We start from the raw sequence: 12,147 nt of genomic DNA on the forward strand, positions 1-12,147 counted from the left end.
TTACTTTTAACATATGTACTGCATTTTTCATAAATGACTGAAGAAGGGACATTGCTTAAGCAATAGCTTTAACTAACAATCTAAGCAGCATTAAGTCGTGCTGACTGAATTGGTTCAACTAGAATTACATGCAGCAACAGTATCAGTTAGTTTGCGTCCCTTGGTTTCAAATGGGAAAAGCATAACGCAAATCCCTGAAAGAGCTATTACAACCTCAAAGAAAATTAATGCTGGAACTAGATGGCAACCAGTAACCAACTGGACAGCCACAAGAGGACATATCATCCCTCCAATTCTTCCAACAGCACTAGCAACTCCATAGCCGGTTGACCTCACAGCAGTCGGATATATCTACAAGAAAAGGCTAAGGTTCATTAGCTAGAGTTGCATATTTTGACCCTTTTGAGCCAATTTAATCAACTAGTCAGGACAAATTCAAAAAACCGCTAAAAAAGGAGTTAGATTAAATGCAATGACTAGTATTGGATGTCAATATCATAACTTTCAGACAGTCAAATTACGCCTTTTGCATGTCACAAGCCCCAAAAGTTTCAGCATCAAACATTTCTCTTCAAGATAGCCGTGTTAACACATATACTGAGGATTTGGGAAAAAATAACAAATTCACATTGCCTCAACAGTCGCACAAAAGTTTATTTGTCAAGAACCGATATTCACATTATATGATTGAGCATGAAAATGAAGCTATTATCTTGATGTCTTACATAAAAATAAAAAAAGGGGGGGGGGGGGGGGGAATCATTTTGATGATTGAAAGACAATGAAATAACGCGGTTTTAAATTTTTTTTTTCCCCACAATGGATAGCCAAAATATAGGAAAGTTGCCTAAGAGACAAAAGGGCATAAGGCTACAACCGAGATCTTTCGTTCAGAAGTGCAAAATAAAAATGTCATGGTTAGGGTGAAAGTCTTGCAACACTTGAGAATTTTGTGGACTACAATGTAGTAAGAGGCACTGTTCTTTCAAACTTCTGGATCCTCTAAGAATCACAGAATCTCTGTGTGTGCAGTGTGTTAGTGAGATTGAGAGAAAGAGAACAACATCAGAGTTTAGAGACTTACCTCTGGACAGTATATGCCAACTATAGTGAAAGTTCCAATCACAAACATGCGAGCTCCAAATAATAAGCCCGTAGTTAGAAACTCATGCTGAGGCTTAAAAAACAGTGGTAAGAGGAAAATGAAACTGAATAAGTACATAAGTGCCATGGATCTTTTGCGACCAAGGAAATCCACAATAATTGCTGACAATATAAGCCCAGGAAGCTCTGGAAAAAGGGAAAACAACAAACTCAACGTAACTGACTTTTGCTTAAAAAGTGGAAAAAGAAGAAAAAAACAGAAGGAAATCTTTTAATACAAGAAAGCACAATCCAACTTAGAAAAAGATAGTACAGCAATGAAAATGAACCTGCAAAGCTAGTGATAAATACATCTCTGTAAAGGCTAGCATCATCAGAAATTTTTGAATTCAAAGTGGCTGGTCCACATTCACTTTGTCCGCTGCTTATCTCTGATGTCAGCAAAATTATGCCATAATACGCGAAAGAATTCCCAAAATAGACCACCCATAAGAGAAGAGTAGTTTTAACTAATGTTGATGAGAACAGCATTATAACTGATGAGAAGCCTGCTTTGAAAAATGTGACTTCATTACTTCCAGAAGAAAGCAATCCAATACGTTCTGCTGGAGCAAATTCTTCATCCAACTCTGGTCTTCTATCAGAAACAAGCATTCCAGAGGGGAGTTCTGTTTGGTTGAGTATAGCCATTTTTTTCAGAATGTTATGCACATCATTCATTTTGCCTCTCATATATAGGTATCTTGGAGATTCTATCACATATCCATAAAGAATCAGGGCTGCAAAAGATGGTATTGATGAAAGTGCAAGTAACCATCTCCAACCCAATCTTGGCATAATGATCTACACAAAATCATATAAAAAAATTCTTTAACAAATAAAACGAAAGAAATTTTTCGGAAGCCCATGTGAGGAAATATAAAACTAGAATATCAACCATATTAAAATTCTTCAAATGAGACTTCTTTGTAAAACTGATAAAGACAAGAATGCCATGAAATCTTTATGCAACTTATAATTACTAGGGTAAAGCACCCAGAATATCAAGCTCGTCTCATTTAACCAAAAAGAACGTTTTACACATAGATAGCATGATACAAGTCGATGCAAGAGAAGAAAGATGCTGTAGTCAAGGAAAGGTAAAGTCCCTTATTGTCAATTTTTAGACTAAGATGCCCCATTTCAGAAGTTTGACTTCTGTGTAGACTGAGGAATGAAAACTAAAAAGGAAAATATCCCATGTTTGATGAGAATTAGAATACCATGTAGGGAGGAACATACCCATGCCAATGAAGCCTCAAGGATTGTGCCAACTGACCAGAATGTAGAGAAGATAACCATCCAGGTTCCCCTTTTCTGTGCGGGTACAAACTCTAGAAACCAAGCTGAGTACACCGGCCCACCACCAAGGCCAACACCAACGAACACTCTCAAAATAATCAAAGTTATGTAATCAGGTGAGAAAGTACTCAGGAATGCAGATATGGTGGTAACTATTGCTACACTCAGGAGACCCTTCCTGGTGATGGAGAACAAAAGCAGGGAGTGGTTGTCAATGTCAAGCTAAAGACTTAAATATAAGTTAAAGATAAGTCCAAATAGATATTTAACGAACTCCAACAAAATAACGTGTGAAAAAACTAAACTGATTTTGAGCAATGCGAACGCGAAAAGGAAAAGGAACAGAATAGTCCAGTACAAATAAGTTGAAGAAGTAAGTTTGAATAAAGGGAAAAAAATTCTGATTCTCAACGAAGCAGGTTCTCTGATCTTTATACTGGGAATTTTCAGATACCCGATGGGATTCAATTACAACTAAGGGGAATTTGTACAGTAAGTAGAAAGTTTCCAGTCCAACCGTTTCTAGAATATGTTCCATCAGGTTTGACCTCAGTTTATGTCAAAGCTGACAATAGTTCAAAACTGTAGTTCATTATTCTAATCTTTCCTGCACATCTTTCAAATTGCCGCTAGTAACTCAAGAGTTTAGATGATCCATGACACTCTGTGTACACTTACTTGCATCAACATTTTTCATCAGCAGACAGAAGGGTTTTCCTCTACACAGGACAGTATAGGAACCAAGCAGACAAACAGAAATTATTTAGATTGACAATAAGCAAGTGACTTTTCCATTAGAATTGCTACTAAATCTGGTATCCTTCTACTCCAGATTAGGAAAACCTTCCTTGTCAAGGATTGCTGATGCTGCTGAACATACAGGGTCCAAAATTACCAAAAATGGATTCACATACCAAAATATCTAGCACTAGCTGTAAAAGTTTTCACCAAAGACAGTTCCTGCGCTGAATATGGCATCGAATAAATCCTTCAGATTAGCTGGAAACCCAAAATTTTATCCGATAAATAAATTTGTTTATGAAAAAATGGGTACTCTGTTCTTATAATGGAGGAAAGCCGTAAAGAGCTGGTCTTTATTAAAAAATAAATTTATTTTTATTTTATTCTATAAATAAATTTATTTATGAAAAAATGGGTACTCTGTGCTTATAATGGAGAAAAGTCATAAAGAACTGGTCTTTTATGGGAAAGTGATACTTTATAGAAAGTGGCCGCGATTTGGTTTATGAATTATCCCAAATAAAAATTTAGAATAAATTTGTTTGTTTTGAAAGTTATATAACGGTCGTTAAAACTCTAGATATTGGCAAAAAAATTTTGGGGTTGCAGAAAGTCAGAGGGAAGAAGGAGAAGAATGGAGCTTTTCGTCCGTTGCAATTGTTCCGTTAAAAATGGCTCCATTCGGTTTTACCCATTTTTTGTTAGATAAAACCGTTGGTTCTAACGATCAATTCTTTATTTCCCCTCAATTGTCCCTAATTGGCCAAAATTACGGAACATTGAGGATGCCTTTCTGCAACCCCAAAATTTTTTTGTCAATAATTCAAGGGAGGAAAAAGTTTATTACTATAGTTTAAGGGGTAAATTGCAATTAAGTATATAGTTAGTCATGATTTTATTGCATTTAACCCCAACAATTAACGTTAGACATAGTGTATTCTGGTGCAAAAACTTCAATTATTATGAGTACTGGTTATGGCACACCGAATGGGTGTGGTAATAATACAAAATTATGATAAAAAATTAGTTTAAATGTCAAGTAGACAAAGGTACTTGAAAATACTTTCACATTAGTGCTTAATAAATAGTTGGCAGTTTGTTTTACTGTAACCAATTTTGTTTCCAAAACTTTTAATAAATGAAAACTAATTTTGTTTCCAAAACTTTTAATAAATAAAAATTAAAGAATAGGAAACACTGGATAGATATGGCTTTGCAAAAACTTTGATATAATGATTGTGTATACGAATTCAAATTCATTTGCTTACTAATGAATTTGAATTTACGTCTAATTGAATTAATTATAAATAGGCAGTCGAAATCTGTCCATTTAATTGCCACTAATTAATTGGTTTTATTCAGCTACCCATTTGAAACTAATAAAATCACATATCCATTTGGATTAACATGGTGAATAAGAGAGCAATAAAAAGTAGAGAAATGTCGAGGGGAAGTGCTGCATGAACAGAATGTAGAAAGGAAGGGAAATAATGTTGTGCTTTGCTAGCAAATAATAATAGTAATTCTATTACTATTATTATTATATTAAAGGTAAATCCGCCAACCGCACATATAATTTAGGTATTCAGGCAAAATCTTAGAAATAGCTTTATTCAGGCAAAATATGCTCCAACTGCACAAAAAAATAGCCCATTACACCAAAAATTATTTCTATTATTAAACAAATTCAACTCACATACATGTATAAGAGATATTTATATAATAAACAATTAAGGGATATTATTATACTCCTATTTTTTCACTTCACTCCCCCATGTAAAATAATTTTTTTAATGTTAGTAAACTTCGTTGGAATTAAATTTGTAATATAAACATTAGAGTTTTTGAAGTTTTGTATAGTTTTGCAAATGTTAGGGAAGGCCATGTGAATATGTCAAAAACCTATAGGAGGTTTCTACAATTATGTCTAATTTTATAATTAACCAAAGCAAAAGGCAAGCAAATGCATGTACTATTTTACTTCAAGTAATAGCAAGTTTAATTCAAGTAATAGTAAGTTTTTATACATAAATAGTAATTATTACTGATAACATGGCAAATTTGATTAATAATCAAGATTTATTAATTTATGGGACACATGTACTATTTTACTTTAAAACTTATCTCAAACTAGTATTAGGAAGTTTATTTGAAATAACGATAAGATGTTTTATCAATGATTAAAGCTTAATATCTTAGTTATAAAGTACTCATAATATACTCATATAATACATGATTATAGGTATAATTTAAAATTTTTTTGTACTTATATATTTTTAAATACTATGAAAAATAGTATGAACTAAACCTACTCACCAAAAAGTAAATTTCGGATATAGAGTAGTAATTTATTTTTTAAAAAATTAAGTTGCATATTTATTCCAATTTATGCATGAAGATACATCGATCGGTGCTCTCTGGATGCGTCCAAACTCCAGTGAATGTCTTTAAACTAAATTCTAATTAAAGTAGTATCCAAGATAAAAAAAATACTACTCGTATAAAAAAAATCAATATAATTTCGCTAATAGCAATTAAATTTGAAGTTTTAAAATATGCGTAAATAGTAATTTAGTTTAAAAATATAATTAGTATGAAGAGTATAATTGGCATAAATAAGTGTATTCAGTAAGTCAATATTGTAAACCTCCCCTCAGGTTTCTCTTCATTTCGCCTGACACCCCTAAAGTTCTAAAACTATCACTAACCTACCTTACTTTTGTTGTTTGTATAGCAAGATTTTTAAATATCCTAACTACCCTTTTGCTCGCTAGATAGGAATATTCGTAAACCACTTTGTTTATTTGAAAAAACTATCATTAATTACATGGTATTTCTTTTGTATTACTACTACATCATAATGCTACACAATCACAGATAAAACTATAAATTTGAAAAGTAAAAGTGAAATTTGAAAACAAATAACTTGCATAGTCATACCTCATTTGATCACAATCACAAAAACTACAAGAAAAACAAAATTCTATTTATTATAATTTAGAAATACATTATTGCATAGTTATCCATTATTCCAGGTTCAAGTGCACAACAGTTTGCATTGACATTTGCAAGTCTAATTGTATATATGAATTTACCATATATATATATATATATATATAGACATACATATGTATATATATAATTATATATTTTGAAAATGTATGTATGTATACACATTGTAAAAAAAAAGTAAAAAATTTAGAGAATGAAAGAAAGATTTAAAATTTAAATATGAGGGTAATGTTTGAGAATTCTTCACTTTTGATATTGACATATTAAACTACTATCACGAAAAATGAAATTATACTCAAGGGAGTCCAATGATATTTCAGATAACGTCATCCGAGCTTCTACAAAGTTATTCCATTCACAATATATTTATATAAAGACATACATATCCATATATCTATATATATGTATAAATGTATATTTTTAAAATGTATGTATGTATACACGTTCTAAAAAAAGTAGGAAATTTATATGTAAATGCAAAAAATTTAAAATTTAAATATGAGAGTATTATTAGATAATTTTTCACCATTGATATTGACATATTAAACTACTGTCACGACTCACGAGAAACGAAATTATACTCAGTGGAGTCCAATGATATTTTGAAAATATCACTCATCCGAGTTTGTACAAAGTTATCCCGTTCACAAAAAAAAAAAAAAAAAATATATATATATATATATATATATATATATATATATATATATATATATATATATATAGACATACATGCTAGGATATATACAAATATATTTTTTTGAAGCATTTATTTCAGCCGCCAACTCCATAACGAATATGCTTTTTGCGGTAATTCCTGTTCATTTTATATGCTACAGTATTTAGCTTCTCCGTCAAGCTTGACGCCTTTTTCAATGCCCTTAGTTTCGCTCGCGACCCTCTGCCTTTGGCAGTTGATTATTTTAAGCACTCCACCTTTCCTATTTATGCTTTCAAATCCCCCCAACTTTTCACATGGCCCTTCCACTCAACTTCAACACCCAATGGCTGTTCAAATTCCAGGTTATAAAATGCCTTTAGTGCCCATCCAAGACACATTTCCTATCTTCTGTGGCCACAATCGCTTGCCCCGTCTTTTCCTTTACCTTTCCACACCTCTTTTTTGACCAATAAACATACCATAGCAACATCCCAAAAATCCCCAGTAATTTCAGACAAAAAGCAGGTTATAGAAACTCTATATATCTGAAAGGTGATTGACTTAGTTATCCTACTTAATCAGCGGAAATTCCACAGAAAAGATGCTTTCAGACCAGCTAATTCAAACTTTTATTTGGAAACAACGACATAATATCTAAGAAGTTCAATAAAGGAACAAGGAACTTGCCTTCTTCCATAGTTATCTGAAATGATGCCCCAAGAATAAGCACCAACAAGCATGCCAGCAAAAACCACAGTGGTTATTAAGCTCTCTTGAGCAGAAGAAAGTTCCCACTGAGACTTCACAGCTGGTCCCACGAAAGACAGAATCATAACCTCCATGGCCTCAGCAATAGACCCAAGTCCAGCATAACAAAGCACCAAAACTTGAAATCTTCCAAAACCAACAACTGAAAGCGCTTCATCCAGTGTGTACATCTGATCGAGATTCCCATCATTATTTTCCACCTGCCATAAACCAACAATTTTAACAATGAAGAGATACCAACTTTAGCTTATATCTGTCACGAAAAGAAATGGGTTTGTGACAAAACTTGATCTTTACCTCATCATGATCCATATCGGGACTTTATTGCTGCTCAGCTAATAAGCAGTTCAGGTTTTTAGGCATGGGGGAGACAAGTCCTCCAAATTTCCAGTTGGGAAATATTTTTGACCTGAGATTCAAAGATCTGCGACTTTCTTTAACTATCTCGGATTGGTTGATGATCGGACTTTTGTCTTGACAAAAAAAAAAAAAAATGGTTTGTTGTACCCCTTCAAAGGAAGACATATACGAGCACAACTCTGCTGCTTCGGAGAGGTGCTAAGATTACACCATTGACAAATACCATTATTGATATGGCAAGTTGGCAACAAAAGTAGGCACCAGTCATGTTTTCTATAATTACGTGTTTACTAGTGTGGAAAGTGGGAATTTCCACCCACCACTGCAATCACAACCACTCTGCGTGGGACCATTGTCAAAAGCTTATGGGTCCACATAGGCTTAGGCAATCAGCAGGCAATCATATACAGGGGTGGCAATGGAGCGGGTCCTGCTGTCAAATAACTCCCTCCGTCCCCGTCCCTTGTCTCCCACCCCTGTCCTGTTTTTTCCGCGGTAAATCGCGGGGGAAGAAATCAATTTATCATAAATATTTATTTACAATAGTATAATTGTAAAGAATATTAAATAAAATTAAAAAGTTGTCAAGATGGAAATAATGCATAACAAGGCAAGTTACATTCAGTGCGGAGGAAGGGAATCGATCAAAATAAAAAAGGGTTAGTGGCAAAACAGGTTGAAATTGGATAGCTTGGTCTTGGGGGAGGGGCGTTAGAAACAAATCAACAATAGTCCAAAAAATTTCTTCAGTTGTTGCGACGGCCGTTGATACTGGCTAGCGTTGTACTTGTAAGTAAGGGTAACTTTGAAAAATTTAGGATTGTATTATATATTTATATATATATATATATATTTAATTGTGTGCGGGGGACGGGACGGGGGTTGGGGCGGATGTATGTTTTCCCACCCCCGCCCTGTTTTAAGGTGGGAGGAAATATTTTGCCCCCTCCCTGCCCCATCCCCCCCTCCCCCCATTTCTACCTCCGCGATGTGGGTGCCCACCATCCTTAAACATATAGGTGAATTACGTAGAAGAGGAATGTGGGATTTCTAAAGAACTTTTTTCTTTTTTTAAAAGGACTTTCTAAAGGACTAAATTGCATATATGTATATACATTAGATTGGGCTGATAAATTAATCATCATCTAGGTAAATGTTCAATTAGGAGAACATAAAGAACCGAGAGACAATAAGACATAAATGCCAAATTCCTTTTCTCAAAAGATGAATCCGATGCCATCATTCTCCAATTTTAATAATATTCAATTTCTATGCGCGTGATTGTGAAAAATTCCTTCAATTTCTCTTATGGTGGCCAACTCTATTGCCAAACCAAATAACTAAAACCAACTGTTTACTAATAGTTCATTTTTCACACTTACTATCATTAGTTAATGATAATGAATTTTTGTTGAACCCATGAAAATGTTTGGTAGTAACTAAAAATATATAGGTATACTTTTTACATTTTTTCCCTTTTTCCTACTTCTTTTTCTTCTAAATTGTCTTCACTCTCTCAATTTGTTCTAGTATTTTTTTAAGTTAATATTATACTAGTGTACATGACACATTTTAATTATGCAAGTAATTAAACGAGTTATTATCACTTTACTTCTCTTAAACTATATCACTACTATCAGTTTACCCCCCAACGTATCTTTTAATCACTTAACCTCTACAAGTAATTCAACTCAACCTACTAAGAAATTTGGACAAAAATACCCTTTTATTCTATGGTATTACTACATTGTTATTATCATTTTATTCCTTTAAATTATAGTGATACCATTATTTTAATTTCTAACATTATTTTCTAGACACTTTACCTCATCGTTATTCTAACTAGTATGGTCAAAAAATTTTAAATGTATTTACACTTTTTTATATATAATTAAAAATAAAAAATTTTGAATGGCTATTCTTCCTTTTTTTCCAGTTAATTAAAAGATTCCAAAACATAAAACTAAAAGGGTTTTCTCAAATTTCTTTTTTCACACTTATTACTACTAGGAAAAGAAAAAGATATCGGAAAGAAGGAAACAGAAAATTAGATTTTGCAAAGAAAAGAAATAAAGAAGATTCTAACATTATCACATTACTTTAAAATTGTCGGGATTAGAATTGAAATTGAGTGATAAACGGAAAAGTAAAATAATAAAAATATTTAATTCTTTCTTATTTGTATTTTTTTGAAAAAAGAATTGAGCTCTCTCTCTCTCTCTCCCCCTCCCCTCCCAATCTTTATATATATTTTTCAATATTAATAAGATTGTCAAGGAAAAAGATATTAATACTTTGACTTTTGTTTCTTGATACTAAAAAGGAGAATAGCCACTCTAAATTTTTTATTGTTTTTATTATTCAAAAAGGAGAGTACTTTCTTCTAAAGTTTATGATTATTTTATCTACAATCTCAATTCTAGTTTCTTGGAATACTATGTTAATTATGTTTATGATTACTCATCCACAAATTCGATATTCATTTAAAAGTCACCATGTTGCCTATAAAATTACTTATCTAATTTCTAAATTTAAATTAAAATCTACCAAGTCAATTATATCACAATTTAGGTTTCTTGAAGCACTGTGTTAATTATGTTTCTAATAATTCATCTATTATTTTGATTCTAGTTAAAAAGCTACTATCTATTCAACATATAAAGTTAGAGGAATTGCAGTTAATGTAAACTTTTTTATGTCATTTTTCAAACTTTCTATTTTATCCTTAAAGAAAAACTAATTTTTGCTCTGACTACTTAATCACATTTTGCCAATATAACTACTGTAACTACCCTAAACAATGTTTATGTTTTAAATAATGTGTTGGGTCTCATCTGTTTACTTTATTGCCAAGTGCATTTGTTCGGATATGCATGTTAATTTGAATACGAGATTGTAATTGACATTTATCTAGATATCGTTGCTTGTTTGTTTCAATGGATTTGCTATCATTAGATAATCCATATCACAACAAAATCTTTTAATTCAACACTTACTTTTAAGTGTAAATTTTGATTTTTACTATAATTTGGTTATCCTTATCATTAGATAATTTTAATATTTAAAAATCCTCAAATTTTGACACTACTTTACTAGTCAAATTTGTGATTTATAGTCTGCCATATCCAATACAACTAGTTGCGGAGTTAGAACTTAAATTCATAACCATTTAGTTATTTCAATAGTTCAAACATTCAATTCCTGAAACTTTTTGTATTATGTGATTTATGTTTATGATTATTTTATCTACAATCTCAATTCTAGTTTCTTGGTATACTATATTAATTGTATTTATGATTACTCATCTAAAAATTTGATATCGATTCGAAAGTCACCATGTTACGTTTAAGATTACTTATCTAATTTCTCAATTAAAATTAAAATCTACCAGGTCAATTACGTCAGGATTCTGATTTTTTTGTAGTACTATATTAATTATATTTCTAATTATTCATCTACAATTTTGATTCCAATTAAAAAGTCACTATCTATGCAATATAAAAAGTTAGAGGGATTGCAGTTAGTGTAAACTTTTTAATATCATTTTCTAAACTTTCAATTTTATCCTTAGGGAAAAACTTTTAACTTTTGCTCTGATTACTTAATCACATTTTGCCAATATAACTACCCTAAGTATTGTAATTACCAAATTACTATAACCGTATAAACCAAGATTTTTCAATAAATTTATAATAAATGTATTTTTATGAAAAATAAAATTTATATAAAATTAATTCCTTTTAATTATTTATGTATATAATTACTCATCTACGTCAACTAACAATTAAATTTAAGCCGTCATAACTCTATTGTCAGATAAGCATTTATAGCTTAAGATTGGAGTACACATAGCTTCATTTCCATGACTTCTAGTTCTAGGCTTAGTTACTAAATGCAACTAACAATTAAATAAAAGGATTATTGTAGTTACTAAATATGGATGCCAAATCTGGTAACTCAGACAAAATTCCCTTAGCCTTAGGTTTGGCCAAATTGCAAATTGGTCCATCAATGTTGAACAAATTAAAACTAGTTGCTAAAAATTTAGGCCGAGATTTGGATTAGACCTAAGGAGTTCTATTTTGCATGAATTTGATCATAACATGAATCTTTTGGGTATGATGGAATACAATTTTCAATGTTGCTTCTTTTTATAGAGTTCT

At 31.7% G+C, this 12,147-nt stretch overlaps 1 protein-coding gene across 2 annotated transcripts; it reads right to left on the reverse strand.

The window, feature by feature from the left end:
* LOC113694138 (organic cation/carnitine transporter 7) lies at positions 1–8,308 on the reverse strand. Of its 2 annotated transcripts, none has more exons than XM_027212993.2 (6): positions 7,922–8,308; positions 7,544–7,824; positions 2,386–2,623; positions 1,434–1,947; positions 1,085–1,290; positions 1–351 (listed from the first exon to the last, which is right to left on the reverse strand). In XM_027212993.2, the coding sequence occupies exons 1-6, from the start codon at positions 7,934–7,936 to the stop codon at positions 115–117; spliced, it is 1,491 nt and encodes a 496-aa protein (XP_027068794.2). In that variant the 5' UTR covers positions 7,937–8,308; the 3' UTR covers positions 1–114. The 2 variants fall into 2 exon arrangements, with proteins under 2 accessions (XP_027068794.2, XP_071910109.1); XM_072054008.1 differs by having other exon boundaries at positions 2,386–2,619; positions 7,540–7,824; positions 7,922–8,244.
* Between the last annotated feature and the right edge of the window lie 3,839 nt (positions 8,309–12,147).

The sequence above is a fragment of the Coffea arabica genome, chromosome 6c (genome assembly GCF_036785885.1).
Source record: "Coffea arabica cultivar ET-39 chromosome 6c, Coffea Arabica ET-39 HiFi, whole genome shotgun sequence".
NCBI classification, from domain to species: Eukaryota; Viridiplantae; Streptophyta; class Magnoliopsida; order Gentianales; family Rubiaceae; genus Coffea; species Coffea arabica.